The 21052-nt window shown below is 49.4% G+C and overlaps 1 protein-coding gene across 1 annotated transcript; it reads right to left on the bottom strand.

Annotated features, from left to right (window-relative positions):
• Nucleotides 1-539: 539 nt before the first annotated feature.
• On the bottom strand, nucleotides 540-20836 carry Rdh13 (retinol dehydrogenase 13). Its single transcript, XM_059253629.1, has 7 exons — nucleotides 20672-20836; nucleotides 19330-19448; nucleotides 17259-17414; nucleotides 8072-8176; nucleotides 4274-4486; nucleotides 3152-3253; nucleotides 540-971 (listed from the first exon to the last, which is right to left on the bottom strand). Exons 1-7 carry the CDS (start codon nucleotides 20734-20736, stop codon nucleotides 727-729), a joined length of 1005 nt encoding a protein of 334 aa, XP_059109612.1. The 5' UTR covers nucleotides 20737-20836; the 3' UTR covers nucleotides 540-726.
• Between the last annotated feature and the right edge of the window lie 216 nt (nucleotides 20837-21052).

Genomic DNA, 21052 nt, shown 5'->3' with positions numbered 1-21052 from the left:
CCACAAAGAACTATGACTGGCTGTATTTGTCTGATTACCCGCTCTTTAACAGTAGACCAATCAGTCCACCACCACAGCTACCACTGTCTTTGGACACTGCCCAAAACCATTCCTAAGGGAGACCCCTGACAGACCAGATCCCCAGTAACCAATAGAGTACATTATACCTGTCCTCCTCCCCAATGCTCAGCTGTGGTCCAACTGAACGTGGCCGGCTAACAATAAAAGCTCGGGCCAACACTGCCACCTACAGGAAGATGAGAGCATGGCAGCCAGCAGTCACGGTCTTAGAGTCTAACAGTGCCAACACTGCCCCTAGAGGATGATGAGGGCATGGCGGCCAGCAGTCATGGTCTTTGGAGTCTAACAGTGTCAACACTGCCCCTAGAGGACGATGAGGGCATGGCGGCCAGCAGCCATGGTCTTTAGAGTCTAACAGCGCCAACACTGCCTCTAGAGGACGATGAGGGCATGGCAGCCAGCAGTCATGGTCTTTAGAGTCTAACCGTGCCAACACTGCCCCTAGAGGACGATGAGGGCATGGCGGCCAGCAGTCATGGTCTTTAGAGTCTAACAGTGTCAACACTGCCCCTAGAGGACGATGAGGGCATGGCGGCCAGCAGTCATGGTCTTAGAGTCTAACAGCGCCAACACTGCCCCTAGAGGACGATGAGGGCATGGCGGCCAGCAGTCATGGTGATGCAGCTCCATCTGGATATTTGAAGGTTATCTGGGGAGGGAATGTCCCCTCCCAGGGGACCCATGAGCCATGTCCAAGCCCACCAAGTGGGCACTTTCAGCCCAAAGCCTCCGGGCTACTTCCTCATCTTCCGCCTCAGGAGATGGAGCCTTCTCTCTGAGTCCATCAAAGTACTTCCCAGAAACACTCTCCAGTTCCTCGGCCACCGCCAAGTACGTGCTGGGCTGCGCCGCCAGCTGGGGAGTCTTGAACAGCAGCCAGAAGAAGGGTCCTACAATCAATCACAGAACATTCAGTCAAAAAAGAAAAAGAAAAAAAATTCCCAGTTCTATCCTCAGGAAACCCCAAACCCCTGAGGCTGGCCCTGAAGTCCCACGGAGCCCACCTCCAGGCCTTTGTCCTTGCAGCTCCCTCTACCTAAAGGTCCCTTCCCTGGCAACACCCCTACAAACCCCTCCAAACAGAGGGATGAATCCAAAAGTTGCCTCCTACAGGAAGCCTCCCTGGAGGTTCCCAGAAAAGTCAAAGTACGTTTTTCCCTATTCTATCCTTCCTGAAAATAATCTTCTTTCTTCTCAGACAGGAACACATTAGCCAGGCTGGCCCTGAACTCATTATAGATCCAAAGATGATCTTAGATTTCTTATCCTCCTGCCTCCACCTCCCGAGTACTGGATAACATATACCATCATGTTTGATTTTATGTCATGCTGGGGATCAAACCCAGAGCTTCATGGCATGCTAGCCAAGCAGTCTGCCAACTGAGCTACATCTCCAGCCCTCAGTTTACCAAATGTATCTCATGGTACTCTTATGTTAAAATTCTTGATACTTGCTCACTCCATGATTCTCAGGGATTATAAATACCAGTTATAATGATCTATTGACTCAGATCACATTCTTCTTTTTTTTTTTATTCTTCTCTCATACAATACATCCTGATCACAGTTTCCCCTCCCTGCACTCCTCCTAGTCCCCCCACACATACTCTCCCCCAGATCCACTCCCCCATTTCCCTTCAGAAAAGAGCAAGCCTCCCAGGGATATCAACTGGACACCACATAACAAGATACAGTAAGACCAGGCACAAACCCTCACATCAAGGCTGGACACGGCACCTCAGTAGGAGGAAAAGGGTCCCACGAGCAGGCAAGAGTCAGAGACACCTCCCACTCCTATTGTTAGGAGTCCCATTATTTAAAAAAAAAAAAAAAAAAAGCAAACTAACAACCATAACATACATAGAGAGGACCTAGCACAAACCCAAGAAGGCTCTGTGATTGCCAGTCCAGTCTCTGTGAGTCCCTATGAGCCCCGCTTAGTTGACTCTGGGGACCATGTTCTCATGGTGTCCTGGCCACCTCTGGCTCCTACAGTTCTTCCTCCTCCTTTTCTGCAGGGTTCCCTGAGCTCCAAGGGGCGGGATCCAATGGAGACCTCCAGTTTTGGCTCTCTCCTCCTAATGTTTGGCTGTGGGTTAAACCACATTCTTGGCCAGGCCAATTTATGGGCGCTCTCACCTCGTCTCCCCAGTGACTGTGAGGGCAGTCCTACCATGGACCTCACTATGCAGAGAAGAAAACTGACTCAAAGTGACAGGCGTGGGGAAGAGTGTCTGTGATCCCAGCACTCAGGAAGCAGGGGCAGGAGGATCACAGGTTCATGGCCATCCTGGTCCACACAGTAAGATGCCATGAAAACTGGGAGATGTGTTTCCCTGGGTGACTCAGTTCTGAGTGAAGCTGAGCACAGCCTGACTCTAGGAGTCAGCTCAAGACTTATACTCTATAACAGTTTTCTTTTTTTGTTTGTTCTTTGTTTTGCGTTTTTAATTAAATTTTTTTCATTTATTTTACATACCGGCCACAGTTTCCCCTTCCTCCTCTCCTCCCGTTCCCTCCTCCCACCTCCCTTCTTCCTGCCCCCCATCCACTCCTGCTCTGCCAAGATGGTTTTCTTATTTATCAATGGGGCTCTGGCCTGTTTTCTGTCAACCCAAGACCAGAACCACACAGAACAATGACCCATCTTCTACCCCAGGAAGTCATGGGAGGGAGCAGAAAGAGGAAAAGCCAGCAGGCAGGCATGGTGACACACACTGTAATCCCAGCACTCAGAAGGTGGGAGGGTCACAAGTCTAAGACTAGCCTGACCTACATAATGAGTTCAAGTCCAGCCTAGTCTATATAAGGCCATGTTGAGAGGAAAAATATTGCCTGTCATGATGGCACAGTTATTTAATCCCAGCACTCGAGAGGTGGAAGCAGCAGATCTCTGTGAGTTCAAGGCCAGCCTGGTCTACATAACAAGTTCCAGGCCAGTCAGAAATATACAGTGAGACCCAGTCAGAGAGAGACAGAATCAACAAAAAGTGACAGTCTCTGGATGCCCAGCTGAGGGGGCACAGGGACAGGGCTCTGTGAGGGGGCACCACCCTGGAAGGGGACTCACCAAGTGTGAAGCTGGAGAAGGCAGAGTTGTGTATGTCTGTATGTCTTCCCAGCTCTGTCCTGGCCACACCGGGGTGCAGAGCATTGGCAGTCACACCTGTGCCTGGGAAAAGTAGAGATTGATGAGTGGCAGGAAGATGGCTCAGTTGTTAAAAAGCTTGCCACGTGAGCAGGAGGTCCTGAGTTTGATGCCCAGGACACAGGTCAAAGCACATGTCTGTGGTGGTGCAGGCTTGTGATCCCTAGTGAGTGCTGAGGACAGAGACAGGTAGATCCTGGGGACTCACTGAAGCCAGCCGAGCCTAGAGTGAGCTCCAGGCCTAGCAGAGATGCTGTCTCAAATAAAAAACAAACTGGATGGCACCCAACATTGTCCACTGACTTACACACACAACCATGTGCATGTATGTGCACACACACAGGCACACACAAGACTAGTGAAAAAAAGACCAGGTTGGCCGCTTGCCTGGAAGGCTGCTGTAGCCACCACTACACTCCAAGCCTTCCCTATCCTAGGCTGTTTCCCAGGCTTGAACCCACATTACCCTCCGTGTTCTGAAAACTCCGTCTCAAGTGGCTTCCTCTTACAGCGTGGCTCTGTCATGTGGCTTGAGGACACGACAGATCCACATTTCTGAGCTCCACCACCCCCACCGGAGTCTGAAGCAGGGGCTGGAGGAGGATATAAGATGTTACAATCATGACTGTCTCCCAAGGGTGGCTGGAACTGTTGGCCACAGAAAACTTTGAGAAGCAAGGAACAACCTCTCAATAACCCAGTTGTGACAGGCATGTCTGCAAACACTACACATGTCCCCTGGGGACCAAAAACACTCCAAGTTCACAACAACTGGCTTAGAACACCAGAGGTTCAGAAAGCTATCCAAGATAAATATGTCTGATCAAGGCAGGCTGATTGAGACTAAAGAGCAATCACTAGAACTATGATTGATTAGTGATGTCTGCCTCCGGCACTGGAAAGAGGCATGGTGGTACAGGTGCCATCCTTTGACCACAGTGTCTAAAGCTACTTCTTGCCCCTTCACCATGAGCTCGGGGCTATAGAACTATTCCAGACACCGAGAGGAAGGAAGGAGAACAGAAAAGATCACAGCGTGCACACCTTGTAGCCGGCGACTCAGCTCCTTGGTGAAGAGGACAACAGCCAACTTGCTCTGGCAGTAGGCCGCCTTGGTGTCATACTTTTTCGTCTTCCAGTTCAAATCATCAAAGTCTATGTGCCCAGCAACGTGAGCCAGGGATGAGAGGTTGATGATACGTGAAGGGGCTGAGGCCTTCAGCTTCTCCAACAGCAAGTTTGTCAACAGAAAGTGACCTGGATAAAGTATGACAAGAAAACACTTTTCTCCAATGGCTACTCTATTTGACTTTTTTAAAAAATATTTTTATGTGTATGAGTGTTTTGTCTGCATGTGTATCTGTACAAAACATGCATGCAGTGCCCACGGAGGCCACAAGAGGGCAGTGGATCCCCCGGAACTGGAGTTAACAGATGTTGGTGAGAGGCCATAGGAGTGTTTGGAATTAAGCCCAGGCCCTACACCAGAGCAGCCAGTGCTCTTAACCACTGAGCCATCTCTCCAGCCCCACAATTTTATTTTCCATTCCCAACAGTAGTATAATCCTCCTCTTCCTCTATATCCTCACCCACTTCTGTTACTTTGTTTGGAGTTGTTTTGTTTTTCTGAGGAGAAGAAAAAAAAACTTAAGATTCATGTTCAGTTGACGTTTCTTTGTTTTTCTTTTTTGTTTTTGTTTTTGTTTTTGTTTTTGTTTTTTTCCAAGACAGGGTTTCTCTGTGTGTAGCCCTGGCTGTCCTGGAACTCACTCTGTAGACCAGGCTGGACTTGAACTCAGATTTTTTTTTTTTTCAATTACATTTATTTGGGAAGGGGTGGGCACATGTACCACAGCATGCATGTGGAGGTAAGAACATCCTTCAGGAGCTGGTTTTCTCCTTCCACCACACAAGCCTCAGGGATCGAACTCAGGTCATCAGGGTTAACAGCAAGTGTTCTGTTCTGGAGACAAGGTCTCACTATGTAGTTCTGCCTCATGGGCCTAGGAACTCACTCAGTTGATTAGCCTTGAACTTCAGGCAATCCTCCCGCCTCTGTAGGGATTAAAGGTATACACCTCTTGGATGTGAGGGCAAGCTGGCTGTGACCCCTGCATTCCCATTAATCACCAGGGTTGACCTCAGCTGATCCATCAGGCTAGGCAGATGTCCCCACCCTCCCTCACTGCTCCATGTACATGCAGAAGTGGGGCGCTTGGTTGAAGGTGACCTTCTCCCTTCCATCAGGGGTGTATTAGTGGCTGTTCCCCCCACTGGAGCCGCCAAGCAAGCTGTCAAAGGTGTACAGCACCAAGCCGTGTCTTAGTTACTGTTCTATGACTCTGAAGAGACACCACGGCCGAGTCAACCCTTATAAAAGAAAGCATTTAACTGGGGGCTTGCCTAGTTTTAGAGGGTCAGTCCAGGGTAATCACGGCGGCAGGCAGGCATGGTGCCAGAGAAGGAGCTGAAAGCATTATATCCTGACGCACAGGCAGAGGAAGAGAGAGGCACTGGGCCTGGCGTGGGCTTTGGAAACCTCAGAGCCCACCCCCAATAACAGACCTCCCGCAACAAGGCCACATCCCTGAACGCTTCCCAAACAGCTCCACCAACTGGGAACCGAGCATTCAAATGTATGAGCCTACAGGGGCCATTCTCATCCAAACCACCATACCCAGTTTGGTTTTTTTTAACCGTATCTATTCTGGTGGTGAGACGGCAGCCTGACTTTTACAGTCTTTCCTCCTTCTTTCCTCCCTCCACCAGCAGAAAGGAGGACTTGGGAAGAACGCCAAAGTTAAAGAACAAAACCATCATGCGGTCAATAAACAGGCTAACGAACCGAACAGACAGTCCTCAACTGAAGAAATGCAAACGGCCAGCAAATATCTGAGAAGGTACTCTGTATCTTCAGCCATCGGGGGAACTGGTCCGAGATTCCATCTCAGCCTGGTCACAATGTCCATCGCCAAGGACACAGATGACGGGAAATGCTGGCGAGGACATGTGGGAGGAACCCTTGCTCACCGCTGGTGGAGCGTAAACTGGCGTAGCCACTGTGGAAATCAGTGTGGACTTCTCTACGCTGCACTGCTGTATGTCCCAGCTCCACCCCTCCGGGACAGAGACCCAAGGGACTCTAAGTCAGCAACCACAGAGATACCTGCTCATCCATGTTCATCTGCACTGCACTGATTCCAACGGCCAGAGAGTGGAACCTGCCTAGATGATCATCACAGATGAACAGAGAAAGAAAAGGTGATACCGAGACCTTGTATTCCAAAAAGAAAAATAAAAAAAGGCTAGACACAGTGGCATATGCCTGTAATCCCAGTACCTGGGAAGTGGAGGAAGAAGGATCAGATAGATGTTCACAGTCATCTTTGGATGCAAGTTCAAGGCCAGCCTGGGCTTCAAAAGACATGAAGTTGGGATGGGAGCACGTTGCAGGGGAGAGGGGTGGAGTTGGAAAGAAGAAATGTTGGGTAGACATGATCATATTCATGTATGCATATATGAAATTCTCAAAGATAAAAACAATTTTTTTTTTTTGAGACTGGGACTCATTATACGTGACCTTAGCTGGTCTGGAACTCGCTATGTAAAACAGGCTGACCTGGGCACTCACAGAGATTCCACCTGCCTCTGTCTCCCCAGCGTGAGGACTAAGGTGTGCACCTAGTTCAACCCACCGCCTGGCTGAAGAAAGAAAATTTAAAGAAAATGTGATAGACACATGCCATGCAGAAATAAGAGGCCATAAAGAATACTGAAATCAGGGCTGGAGAGATGGCTCAGCAGTTAAGAGCCCTGGCTGCTCTTCCAGAGGACTCGGGATCAATTCCTAGTACCCATAAGGCTGCTCATAGCTCCTATCCTAGGGTATCTGGTACCCTCCTCTGGCCTCAGAGGGCACTGGCAAGCGTGTGGTGCACGGACACACATGCAGACAACATACATACACACACAATAAAAATAAATCTCGCCGGGCGGTGGTGGCGCACGCCTTTAATCCCAGCACTCGGGAGGCAGAGGCAGGCGGATCTTTGTGAGTTCGAGGCCAGCCTGCGCTACCAAGTGAGTTCCAGGAAAGGTACAAAGCTACACAGAGAAACCCTGTTTTGAAAAAAAAAAAAAAGAAAGAAAGAAAGAAAGAAAGAAAAAGAATTCTTTTTTAAAAAAAGACAGAGAAAAAAAAACAGAAGGGAAGAAACAGTGGTCTTCACTGTCAATCTGGCACAACCCAGCCTGAAAACAGCCCCAGAGAGGAGCTGCCTGGGTCATGCCGGCTGTGGCCAGGTCTGTAGGCGGGTATCTTGATTACGATCACTGATGCGGGAAGATCTACCCAGAGAGTGGATGGTGCACATGCATCGCTCCGCTCTTGACCTCGGATGTGACGTGAGCAGCCTCATCAAGTCCCGGTGGCCTTGACTTCCCGAAGTGATGGGGCCGGAACCGTGAGCCAGATAAGCCCTGTCTCCCTTAGCTGCTTTCCTGCCAGGGTGTCTTATCACAGCCTCAAAAATAAAGCTTTGAAAGAGGACTGACTGAAGGAAGAAAGAGTGGAGGATGAGCAGTGAGTGAGAGTAACCAGTGAGACCACGGTGTAAGGACACATAGAATGAAAATACCATCCCTTATATGACGACCCAAAAGCTAATTTTTAAAAGTAATAGAAGGAAAAAAATGAAGACTCATCCAGTCCATGGGACAGACACATACATTATTAAGTTTTAAAGGAATGGAGCATGACTCCACCCCCCAGAGTGGGTGACTCCCCACCAAGAACCCACTCTCATCCCATGGAAACCATCAAGCCCTCAGCCCAGACCTCACCCAGGTGGTTGACACCAAACTGCATCTCAAAGCCATCCTCCGTGGTCCAGTGTGGGCACCGCATCACGGCTGCATTGTTGACCAGAATGTCCACTCGCTCCTCCTCTAGAAGACACGGGTGAGGACAGACATATCAGTGCTGAGGACGGACTCCACCCCGGCCTGAGGGTAGGACAGTGTCCCATACGCATTCCTGTCTCCCTGGCCCCTGTGAAGGTGGATACTTTGGGAAACAGGATCTTTGTAGAGATGATCGAATGCCACTCACATAAGATCATGGATGCCTTGATGCAGCAGGGCTCGGGTCCTCCTAAGGGAGACTAGTTGTTGTGGGATGGTCTATATGTCAAATTGTTCTGATTGGTCAATAAATAAAACACTGATTGGCCGGTGGCTAGGCAGGAAGTATAGGCGGGACTAATAGAGAGGAGAAATGAAAAAAAAAAGAAGGCAGAAGGAGCCACTGCCAGCCACCGCCATGACAAGCAGCATGTGAAGATGCTGGTAAGCCACAAGCCACGTGGCAAGGTATAGATTAATGGAAATGGATTAATTTAAGCTGTAAGAACAGTTAGCAAGAAGCCTGCCACGGCCATACAGTTTGTAAGCAATATAAGTCTCTGTGTTTACTTGGTTGGGTCTGAGCGGCTGTGGGACTGGCAGATGATAGAGATTTGTCCTGACTGTGGACAAGACAAAAAAAACTCTAACTACACTAGTCAGGCGGAAGCACAAAGGGAGGAAATCCTGGGACAACAGACACAAAGACTAGAGTGATGGGCACTGACTGGCAGAAGCTGGTTGCTGGGGACGGGTCTTGGAAATCACCAGAGTATCCTGGGCTCTAGCCCCACTTGCTTACTGGCCGGCCATGACGTGAGCAGCCTCTACCTCATAGTCCCACAGCCACGTACTGAGCCTGATCCCGAGTAGCTCAACACACAACCTTGACCGGCAGTAAGATCGTCACGGAGGTGATCTGGTTTAAGTGAGGTTCCCGGGGCTGTGGATACAGCTCAGGTGGTAGTGTTTGTCCAGCATGCACCAGACCCTGGCTTCCATCCCCAGTACCACGTAAAGCAGGTGTGGTGGCAACACCTGTACTCCAAGCACTCAGGAGGAGGTAAGAGCTTCAGAAGGTCGAGGCCATCCTCAGGCTACAAGGGAGTTCAAAGACACCCTGGGCTAGACACCTGGTCTCAAAAAACAATATAAACAAACAGGAACTGGAAAGATGGCTCTGCGGTTAAGAGTACATGTTGTTCTTAAAGAGAACCCCAGACTTCTGTTCTGGCTGACATCACAAGATGCTACAAGCCAAGCAACTCAAACAACAGACATTGGGGCTGGAGAAAGGACTCTGTGGTTAAAACCGCCTGCTGACTTTGAAGAGGACCTGGGTTCAGGTCCCAGAACCCATATGGTGGCTGCCCTGGGTAGTTTTATGCCGACTTGACTCAAGCTAGAGTCATCTAAGAGGAGGAGACGTCAGTTGAGGAACTGCCTCCAGAGGATCAAGCTGTAGGCTAATTTGTAGGGCATTTTCTTAACTGTGATTGACGGGGAGGACCCGGCCCATGGTGGGTGGTGCCGTCCCTGGGCTGCGGTCCTGGGTTCTGTGAGAAAGCAGGCTGAGCAAGTCAGTAAGCAGCACCTCTCCATGGCCTCTGCATCAGCTCCTGCCTCCAGGATCCAGCCCTGCTTAAGTCCCTGACCTGACCTCCTTCAGTGACGGACTGTGCTATGGAAGTGTAAACCGAATAAACCCTTTCCTCCCCAACTTGCTTTTGACCATGGTGCTTCGTCACAGAACAGAAACCCTAACTAGGACAGTGGCTCACAACTGTCCACATCTGCAGTTCTAAGGGATCCAAGGCCTTCTTCTGGCATCCTTGGGCACCAGACCTGAACATGGTACGACATACATGCAGGCAAAATACTCCTACATATAAAACAAAAATAAAGAAATCTTTAAAAAATGAGAAATGGATGGCCCAGACACAGGATGAGGACCTAAGCAAGAGCTGGTCCAGCTGGAGCTAAAGAAGAGAATCTGCCCCCAAACCTTGGCTAGTAGATGGCCAACTCCTCCCTATATTTCTTCACATCATCTTCCCTCTGTGCACAGCCCTCTGTGTCCCAGTTTCCCATGATGCCAACACCAGGGATACTGACCTAGGTAGGACCTATCCTGATGACCTCACTTCAACTGGATAATCTCTACAAAGGGCCTACCTCCAAACAAGATCACCTGCTGAGACCCCAGGAGTCTCCCACACAGAGACGTAATTGAATCCATAACACTTCCAAGATATTTTCAGTGGAGATAAGGAACTGGGTGTCGAGCACCTGAGAGACGTGGACCAGCCTCTCACTCTTCACTTCGTGGGGGATTGGGTTGTAGGACACCAATGAAGAACACAAGCGCCAAGCCACGGCTGGAGCAGTAGAGCAAGCTACTGGGGAGGCTGAGGCAGGAGGATGACAAGTTCAAGGCCAGCCAGGGTAACAAAGCAAAACCTTGACCCAGGGCTGGAGAGATGGCTCAGAGGTTAAGAGCATACACTGCTCTTGCAGAGGACTGGGCTTCAGTTCCCAGCACCTACATCAGGAGTCACAACCACCTGGTAGCTCCAGCCCCAGGGCATTCATCGCCCCCTCTAGGTCTCTGCGGGCACCTGCACCCACATGTGCAAACAGACACACACTAATATATGTAACCAAAAATAAAGAAGTTAGTAAAATAGGATAAACCATTGCTGGGCCTGGAGGTACACACCTTTAATCCCAACGCAGAGATAAAATGCCCAAATCGCTTCTCCTTTTTACTCAGTCCATGGGATGATGCTGCCCACAGGTAGGGTGGGTCTCCCCAATGAATCTAATCTAGAAACTCCCTCACAGACATGCCTAGAAGTTTATCTTCTGGATAATTCTAAAACCCGACACGTAGAGAACCAACCACCACACATCTACAAAGTCCCAGGTTTGATTCCCAGGGCTGGAGTCGGGGAGGGGGCAGGGACAGATCAGATCTGGAACCAGGCAGACAGGAGTTCAAATCTTAGACTTAAAGTCTGACATGGTGGCTCCTGCCTACAGTCCTGGCTAGCCTGGGCTACAGAGTGAGACTGTCTCAAAAAATAAAAACCTGACCAGATTTTGGACACTGGCCAGTTGACATAGCTTCCCTGTGACTCAGTTTCTTCCTTCATTAAAAAAGATAATAGTACCTGTCTGGTAGGAACATGTAATTACTATTCAATCAGCAAGTATTTTCTAAGCACCTATGATTGAGTGCTGGAAATACTGGGTGGAGAGGGAAGTCGAGGTCACTGCCTTCCTGAAACAGACATTCCAGCAAGACTGAAAACCAAATACACTCAAAAGAGGACTCTCCTACTTCATCAGTAACTTCTAACCACAGGAGGTTTCTCGGGCTAATAAGTGGTTTTATTAAAAGAAAGAAAAACAAAAAAGAACTCTCTTTGGCTGGAGATGGCTTGGTGGCTGAGAGCACATCCTGCTCTGGCAGAAGTCACATGTTTGACTCGATTCCCAACACCCACATCAGGCAGCTCACCATCTCCTGCAACCCCAGCAACAGGGGAGCCAGTTCACTCGCGTTCACGTACCCACAGACACACACATAATTAGAAATAATTAAAAAGAAAGGGACTCAACAGAGGTACCTGCGCAGGGAAGAAATGGGCTGGAGAAATGGTTCCGGGGGCAAAGGCCTTGCTGGTGCCCAGGCACACACACGCCCACACACAAACAAATACAATAAATAACGTAAAACACCTATCTGAAGAAAAAAGCCAGAAGTGTTTGGATAGAGTAGGAATCCCAGCTACTCAGGACACTGAGGCAGAAGGAATACAAGTTCAAGGGCAGGACAGTTCAGAGAGCTGGTCTCAAAATTTCAAAAAGGGGCAAGGGAGATGGCTGAGCAGGTAAAGGCACTTGCTGCCAAGCCTGATACCCTGAGGTCAAGCCCCAAAACCCACAGAGAACGGACTCCTCTGACCTCCACACATACACATGCACACACACACACACACACACACACACACACACACACACACACACACACTAGAAGCCCATATGTCTGAACACTTATCTCCAGCTGGTATTCCTGTTTCAGGAGCTTCCAGAATCTTTGGTACCATGGCCCAGCTAGCTGAAGTGGGTCACTGAAGGTAGGTCACTTGAAGTGGGTCACTTGAAGGTAATACTCGATTCTGGTTCCCGCCACAAGAAGCTAGGGTCACTGACATGGCTTAAGGAGCCTGCTGCCAAGCCGGGCAGCCGGAGATTGACCCCCAGGACCCACATGAAAATCAACTGCTCCTGCAAGTTGTACTCTGACCTCCAGATGTGTGCTATGGTACACCTGCACCCACACATGCCGGACAGATTGATACAGATGACAGACAGACAGACAGATGGATGACAGACTAACAACAGATATATTAAATGTAATTTAAAAATTAACAAGGGCCTGGGGGGGGGGGTGGCACAGACTTTTAATCCCAGCACTCGGGAGGCAGAGGCAGGTAGATCTCTGTGAGTTCAAGGCCTGGTCTACAGAGTGAGTTCCAGGACAGCCAGAGCTACACAGAGAAACCCTGTCTCCAAAACAAAAACAAACTAACCAGAAAAAAAAAAAAAAAAGTTAACAAAGAGCTGGGGAGATGGCTCAGAGGTTAAGAGTACTGGCTGCTCTTCCAAAGGACCTGGATTGGATTCTGAGCTCCCACATGGTGGCTCACAACCATCTGTAACTCTAGTTCCAGAGGACCCCATGCTCAATTTTGGCCTCTGTAAGCAGTGCACACATGTGATGCACATACATGCAAGTAAGAAAAATACTCATACACATAAATAATTTTTAAAATAATAAATGAAGGAGGCCGGGCGGTGGTGGTGCACGCCTTTAATCCCAGCACTTGGGAGGCAGAGGCAAGTGGATCTCTGTGAGTTCGAGGCCAGCCTGGTCTACAGAGTGAGATCCAGGACAGGCACCAAAACTACACAGAGAAACCCTGTCTCGAAAAACCAAAAAAATAGATAGATAGATAGACAGACAGACAGACAGACAAATAAAGGAATCTAGAATGCTGAACACGTTTTGTACTCCCTGACAGTTGCTTCAAGCTATACTTCCATTCAAAACACTGACACGTGACAGTTTTCACATCACCTGGAAGGAAACAAGGGGGTGAGTCAGCCCTCGATGTGACAGAAGTACAGAATTTGCCAGCTGAGCCCTGGGATCATCCAAGGGCACTCAACGAAAAAAGAACTCCAGGCACTGCCCTCCAGCAGCACACGGGTCACCCATGACCTGACACCTAGGGCCCTTCTGACTCATCCGTGTCCTGAGCATCACCAGAAAACCGGGCGCAGTGATGAGTCAGCATCCTGCCCTTCTCCACTCCAGCTTCAGACGGGATTCTGAAGTAAGCACAACCTATTCAGCTGCTAGTCTTGCAAAGTGCTACACTGCAACACTGTGCCCCACTCCCCGGATCTGACTCTTGGTCCTCCCTTTGACTCCTGTCCTCCAACATCACGGATGCTGTGTTTCTAATCACTGTAACACATCCCCACCACTTGGTCCATCCATCAGCCCGCACAGTCAGGATCTGCTCTGAGTTGAACTCCTAAATAGATATGGTGGAGCTGAGTGAGAACGGAGCTCAGGAGTAAAGTACCTGCCAAGAAACCCCAGTGAGGGCCTGGGGGTACGTGGCTCAGGTAGAGCACCTGCCCAGAATCCCCCAGTGAGGGGCTGGGGGTGTGGCTCAGTGGTGGAGCCCCTGCCTAGAATCCCCCAGTGAGGGGCTGTGGGTGTGGCTCAGTGGCAGAGCCCCTGCCTAGAATCCCCCAGTGAGGGGCTGTGGGTGTGGCTCAGTGGCAGAGCCCCTGCCTAGAATCCCCCAGTGAGGGGCTGTGGGTGTGGCTCAGTGGCAGAGCCCCTGCCTAGAATCAACTAGTAAAGGGCTAAGGGTGTGACTCAGCATTCACAATGTCCTAAGTTCTACTCCTACCATGGGGAAAAAAAATGTAACAAAAACGCATGTTAGTTGGCATGGTAGTGTACACTGTAATCTCAGCTCTCAGGAGTCTGTGGCAGGAGGATTTTGAGTTTGAGGCCAGCTTAGATGATATAATAAGACCCTGTCTCAAAAATTTAAAAAAAAAAATTTAAAGAGCATGTTAAACTTCTGACCCAGGAGCTGTTATGTGCAATGTAGTGAGTTAAGATGGGGTAAGGGCCAGGTGTGGTCGTACATGCCATTAATCCCAGCACTCAAGACACAGAGGCCAGTGGATCTCTGAGTTCAAGGCCAGCCAGGTCTACATAGTGAGACCTGTCTCAAAAGGCAAATAAATAAAAACTTCCACATTTTTAAAGTAACTTTTTTAAGTGATAAAGGGAGGTGCAATTGGTATATGCCACGCCTTTAATCTCAGCTCAGCTCAGGAGGCAGAGGTAGGCAGATCCATGTGAGATTTTATCTCAAAAAAATTTTTTAAAAAGGAGGTAAGACTGGGGGCTCAGTAAGTAAAGGTTCCTGCTCCCAAGCCTGACGACCTGAGTTCAGTCCCTGGGATCCATGTAAAAGTAGACTAGAACTGACTTCTGCAGGTTCTCCTCTGGTTCCCACACGGGAGCCATGGTATGCATGTGTGCCCACAAACACACAGTAAATTCATAAATATGTATAAATGTATGCATATGTATACAGTAATAAACATAAATCTATATACATATAAATTACACACATATATATATATATATATATATATATATAATGTGATAAGACTGGATGGGATGGTACATTTTATATGTCCACATAGCTGGGCCACAGGATGTCCAAAAAGTTGGTCAAACATGACCAAATTACATTTTGAATGAGATTAATATTTACATCAACAAACGGTGAAGTCAGCAGACAGTCCTCCCTGATGTGGGTGGGCCTCACCCAATCTTCAGAAGCCCAACTAACAACAGAGGTTGACCCCCTGCAGAGCAGAGAGAATTCTTCTCCCCAAGGCCTTCCAGTGGGAACAGCAACTCTCTCCTGCCTCCAAACCCAACCCAGTCTGGAGCCTGCAACCTCTGGGCAGAAACCACATCCACCGGATCTCCTGGGTCTCCCAGCTAGCAAGCTGCAGATCTGGGTCTTGTCAGCTCTACACCTGTGTGAGCCAATTCCTCGTAGAGTGTGTTCTTACATACATATATACAAATATATGTGCATATATATGTGTGTGTGTATATATATATATGTATGTGTATATATATTAGAGAGAGAGAGCTGGATCCTATTGGTTCCAGTTCTCTGTAGATGTTGGGTCATAAGGACAGAACCTCAGGATTATATCTACACTCACAAAAGAGGCTCCCTCCTATTATTCAATATTTTGTTTGTGTTCTGACAAAGCTTGCTTGGAGTCAGAGAGAGGACAGAGCTAGCCACTAGTTAACCACAGAGGTCTGGAGGTCTGTATAGAGAGGAGACAGGAAGTGATAAGGCAGGGCAGAAAGAGGATCTAGGCCCTTTTGAATGGAGGAATGAGAGAGGTAGGAAGCAACTAGTAGCTAGGTCCCCCCTCTGACTCCAAGCAAGCTTTACTTGTCAGAACACAAACAAAATATCACACACACCCTCCCATTCCCTTCCACCACCGACATGGCCATGGTGCCACTTATGAAGCAGGAAGTGAGGCCTCACCAGAAGCAGAACTTGCCAATGTGTTACACTTCCAGCCTCCAGAACAGTAAGGAGTAAATGTCTGCTGTTACTCATCGCCCAGACTACGGCTCTTTACTCCAACCACCCAAACAGACTAACTGCCCAGATTCCAGACTCCCAGCAGGAAAACGAGTATTCAGCATAAACCCTGTAGCTGGAACAACCAGTTTAGGCCCAGCGATCCCCTCTTACTAGCTCTGGAAACAGTGGAAGCCTCTACAATGAAAGGGTGAACTCGGAGCCCTGAGCTGCCCAAACCCTACAAACCGTGTCTACTTCCCTTTCCTCCTTGCAAGGTCCCACAGAGGGGCTGGAGAGACGGCTCAGTGGTTACACGTCCTTGATACTCTTCCAGAGGACCCAAGTTCGGTTCCCAGCACCCACAAAGAGAGGCTCAGCACCATGTGTAATTCCAGCTGGAGAGGATCCAACACCCTCTTCTGGTGTCTGAGGGCACTCACACATACACACAAAGAAAAATAAAAAATCTTTAAGATAAAATAATAATATTGTTAAGGTCCCAACGGCAAACCAAAATTCCATTCCACTACGTTCACCCCGGGAAACCCGTTAGTTTATCGGGGTTACTTAAAGGCCATAGGTAAGGGGATGTAGGCAAGAGCACAGGTGACCCCAAAGCCGCATGGAAGGTCTGTGTCCATGGCCACACAGCCCCTCTCAGTTAACCATCCCCAGCCTATACATTTTAGTCCCTTCCCGAGATCCCAGAGACCATGTGCAATTCAGAGAAAAACTCTATACAAATGGCTGGGAGTCTAGACACTCCGATGAGGGTCCAGTGACCTTTCCCAACCCCTCTGTCTCAGTTACTTTTCTGTTGCTGTGATAAGACACCATGAGCAAGGCAACTACAGAGGAAAGAGTTTATCTGAGGCTCACAGTTTCAAAGGGTTAGAGTCCATGACCATCGTGGTGGGGAGCAAGGCAGCAGACAGGCAGCCATGGTGCAGGGGTAGCAGCTGAGAGCTCACATCTGACCCATAACCACAAGGCAGCGAGAGCTAACTGGGAACGGTGCGGGCTTTTGAGATTTCAAAGCCCACCCTTGTGACACACCTCCTTCAACAAGGCCACGCCTCCTAATCCTTCCCAAACAGTTCCACTACCTGGAGACCAAGCATTCAAGCATAAGAGCCTATGGAGACCATTCTCATCCAAACCACTACCCCCTCCTACTCTGAGGGAATGCCAACAGTCCACAAGCCAGGTCATGCTGGACGCTCATGAGTAGGCACAGCTGATCTTACGGAACCAATAGAAAAACAGGTGGTAGCTAAGTTCAGCCAGCAGACCACGTTGGCCAGCCTCTTCTCCAGAACTCACTGGCTTCAGGTTCCTCAGAGAACTGACTGGAAGCTCCAAACCCGGGCTGGAAAAGTCAGTGTCCTCCTGCCTACCTTTGATGATCCTCCTGGCAAACTCTCGGATGGACTTCAGGGAAGCCAAGTCTAGGTGCTGGGCACGTACTCGGGGATTCAAGGTCTCTCCACGAATGTCCTTCGCAGCCGCCTCACACTTCTCCATGTCACGACAGGCCAGAATGATGTTGCCTCCTGGAGCCCAGGAGAAGGAAACATGAAAAGGAAAAGGAAACAAACCTACCCCTACATATCTACCCAACAGACACAAAGGCATGTACCCACATGAAATCTGTATACAAGAGGTCTTAGTAATAAATAACCAAGAGATGGAAATCCAAATATCACCAGGCTTGGTGGTGTAGGCTTGAAACGGCAGTGACTCTGGAGGCTGAGGCAGGAGCATTGCAAGCTCAAGGTCTGCCTAGGCTACAGTGAGTTCAAGACCCACCTGGGAAATTTAGTAAGAACCTGTCTCAAAAAGTAAAAATCAGGGCTGAGGATGTAATTCAGCAGTACAGCACCTGCTAAAATCTACCAGTACAGGGCTGGGGGTGGGGCTCAGTGGTAGAGCAGCTGACTAGCAAACAAGAGGCCCACAATCCCCAACACACACACACACACACACACACACACACACACACACACACACACACACACTAGCAATCGTCCATCCACTAATCAATAGATAAGCCAACTGTAGTCTATCCATGCAATAGCATACTATTCGGCCATAAAAGGGAGTAACACACGGACATGTGACACAGTGAATGGACCTTGGAACCACAACACTCAGTGAGTCAGACGCGAAATTCATACACGCTTCCGTTTATATGACATGGCCAGAACAGGCAAATCCAGAAACAGAGAGCAGACCCAGGTTTCCCGGGGCTGGGGTAGCGGTGGGGTGGGGGGAGGGTCAGGGTGTGGTGGGCGATGAATGAAAGGTGAAGGTATCTTCAGGGTCATGAAGTATTCTAAGAACATGTGGGAAGATGGGAACATTTGGGGGATGTATGGAAATGTGCAGTGAGCTTAGTAATACTGTTCTGAGATTCTGAGACACGCCAGCAGAGGTTGTCTGCTGTCCTCCACAAGCATGTGCACACACGCGCGCGCACACACACACGCACACACACACGCACACACACACACACACACACACACGCACACACACACGCACACACGCGCGCACACACACGCACACACGCGCGCACACACACACGCGCGCGCGCGCGCACACACACACACACATAGAGAATTAAGCAAACTTATCAAGATATACAAATATGGGGGCTGGAGATTGGCCCAACAGGTAAAGGCAGGTACAGCTAAGTCTGAGGACCAGAGATCAATCCCCAGGACCAACATAATGGAAGGAGGAAACCAGCTTCCATAGTGTCCTCTGAAACACACACACACACACACACACACACACACACACACACACACACGGTGGCAAAGCTCAAACCCCACCTCACCCCCAACCTACACACATTACATAATAAAACAGATTTTTTTAATTTTATTTTATAATTTAATTTTACATATCAGCCACGCATTCCCTTGTTCTCCCCCCTCCCGTGCCCCGCCCCCAGCCCTCCCCCACTCCCATCTTCTCCAGGGCAAAGACTCCCCTGAGGATTGAGTTCAACCTGGTAGATTCAGTCCAGGTAGGTCCAGTCCCCTCCTCCCAGGCTGAGCAAAGTGTCCCTGCATAGGCCCCAGGTTCCAAACATCCAGCTCATGCACTGAGGACAGGTCCCAGTCCCACTGCCTGATGCCTCCCAAACAGATCAAGCTAATCAACTGTCTCAGATTTATTTTTTTTTAACTACTCTAACAAGCAAAATTCTACAGTAGTCTTTTGTGTGTGCCTGGCTTTTTTCACTTAGCACAACGGCCTCTAGACTCATCGCACAGGAGTATGTCCAAATCCCTTTCCTTTTGAAAGCTTGGTAGTATTCCAATGCACGGATGAACCACATTCTGTCCATCTGCAAATGGACACCTGGAATGCTTCCGCTCCTTGAGCTATTTTAAACAAGGCTGCCATGCACACCGGTGTGCAGGAATCTCTTCAAAACCCCAAAGGAGGTGGTGCTCTTACCTCTTTTAGCCAGTTCCAAAGCAGTTTGTTTGCCGATACCCGTGTTGGCTCCTGTCACGATGACAGTCTTCCCAGGTATGGTGGCCTTGCTGGGACAAGCCCCACCAGTAACATAGTCCCTGAGGGTGAGAAGCAGCTGAGTGAATTCTGTCTGTCTGCCTCATGCTTGGATTTATGATCTGGGGTCAACCACCCTTCTGAGCTCACCAAAGCACCAAAACACATGGTGTCCCTGTCTGGTCTCAGCAAAGGACCACACTTGGGAAGTCTCCGAGAGGTGGCCATCATTCATTTCTATTTTTTACAAAAAAACAAAAGACTGGGGCCAGCGGTAGTGGCCCACACCTTTAATCCCAGCACTCGGGAGGCAGAGGCAAGAGGATCTCAGTGAGTTCAAAGCCAGCCTGGTCTACAGAGTGAGTTCTAGGACAGCCAGGACTACACAGGGAAACCCTGTCTTGAAAAAAAAAAAAACTACAGCCAGAAGTGGTGGTGCACACCTGCAAACTCAGCACTTGAGAGGCAGTGGCAGGAGAATCAGGAGTTCAAGGCCATCCTTAACCACACAGCAAGTTCAAGGCCAGCCTAGGCTACATGATACCCTGTCTCTAAATAAATAAAATAAAGGACATGAAGTTGGAAGGAGGATGTGTCAGAAGGGGTCCAGGGAGTTGAAGAACATGAGTGGGCAGTAGATACAATCAAATTATATACAGCATGGGGCTGGAGAGATGTCTCAGCAGTAAGAGCTCTGGGTTCTGTTCCCAGCACCCACATAGCGGCTCACAACCATCCATAACTCCAGTTCCAGGGTATCTGACACCCTCTCTTAATCTCAGAAATCATACATGCAAGAAAAAAATAAATGTAGGCTGTGCGTGGTGACACATGCCTTTGATCCCAGCACTCCGGAAGGCAGAGACAGGTGGATCTCTGTGAATTCAGTCAGCCTGGTCTACATAATGAGTTCTAGGCCAGCCAGGGCTGCATAATGAAACCCTGTCTCAAAAACGCACGGAAGGAAAGAAGGGAGGGGAGAAGAAAGGAAGAAAAAAGTTAAGAGAAGGCAGACAGGAAGAGTGAATAAGGAAGGAAGGAGGAGGAAAAGTAAATGGTGGTGCAGACCAAAAAGTGCACAAGGTCCGGGCCTCACCCCTTCTCCCTAGGTGACCTTGGGGAGGTGACGCGCCCTCCTGCTCGGTCCAGAAAGGCGGTGCTGGTGGGTAAACTGGGAGAATCCAAGAGTGAGGACTGAGGATAAAGGACCCTTCTCTGGCCTTGTTCGGCAGTCCCCTGCCGCAGGCCTACCGCCAAGTGTGCACAGAGACACGCACAGACTCACTTGAGCAGCACGGTGCCGCCGATCACCGTGCCCACTACGGACACGGGCAGCAGAAAGCGGTTCATTCCAGCCTGGGGAACAGCGTGTGGGTGGATCTGCACTCTTGGTCGCTCCAACGCGGGCGCTCAGGAACCCACGTGCGTGGAAGTGGAAGGACGCGGCCACTACAACACGGCCCGGGGCGTGGCCAAGTGCGGGGGCGGGGCTCCTTGGGGAGACAGGCCCACTGGCGCACTTAATGCTGGGAATCGTAGTTTCAGGGAATGGGGCGGAGCCGAGGCTGACGGGCGTGCCAGCAGATGTCACGCTCAACCAATCCAAAGGCGTCCTGGGGTCGGGTTTTGTGTTTGTTTGTTGTTTTGTTTTGTTTTGTTTTGTTTT

Source organism: Peromyscus eremicus, chromosome 1 (genome assembly GCF_949786415.1).
Source record: "Peromyscus eremicus chromosome 1, PerEre_H2_v1, whole genome shotgun sequence".
Lineage (NCBI taxonomy): Eukaryota > Metazoa > Chordata > Mammalia > Rodentia > Cricetidae > Peromyscus > Peromyscus eremicus.
The sequence above is the reverse complement of the archived record's forward strand: the minus strand, read 5'-3'. Positions and strand labels throughout refer to the sequence as shown.

What these genes read in the sequence shown, in the direction of transcription:
- Rdh13 (XM_059253629.1), bottom strand. Translation starts at nt 20,736, where the DNA reads ATGAACCGCTTTCTGCTGCCCGTGTCCGTAGTGGGCACGGTGATCGGC. An exon ending in TGCCAGGAGGATCATCAAAG is followed by an intron (nt 8,177 to 17,258) that starts GTAGGCAGGAGG and finishes CGTGTCTTCTAG; the next exon opens with AGGAGGAGCGAGTGGACATT. An exon ending in GCTGAGTCGCCGGCTACAAG is followed by an intron (nt 3,254 to 4,273) that starts GTGTGCACGCTG and finishes TACTTTTCCCAG; the next exon opens with GCACAGGTGTGACTGCCAAT.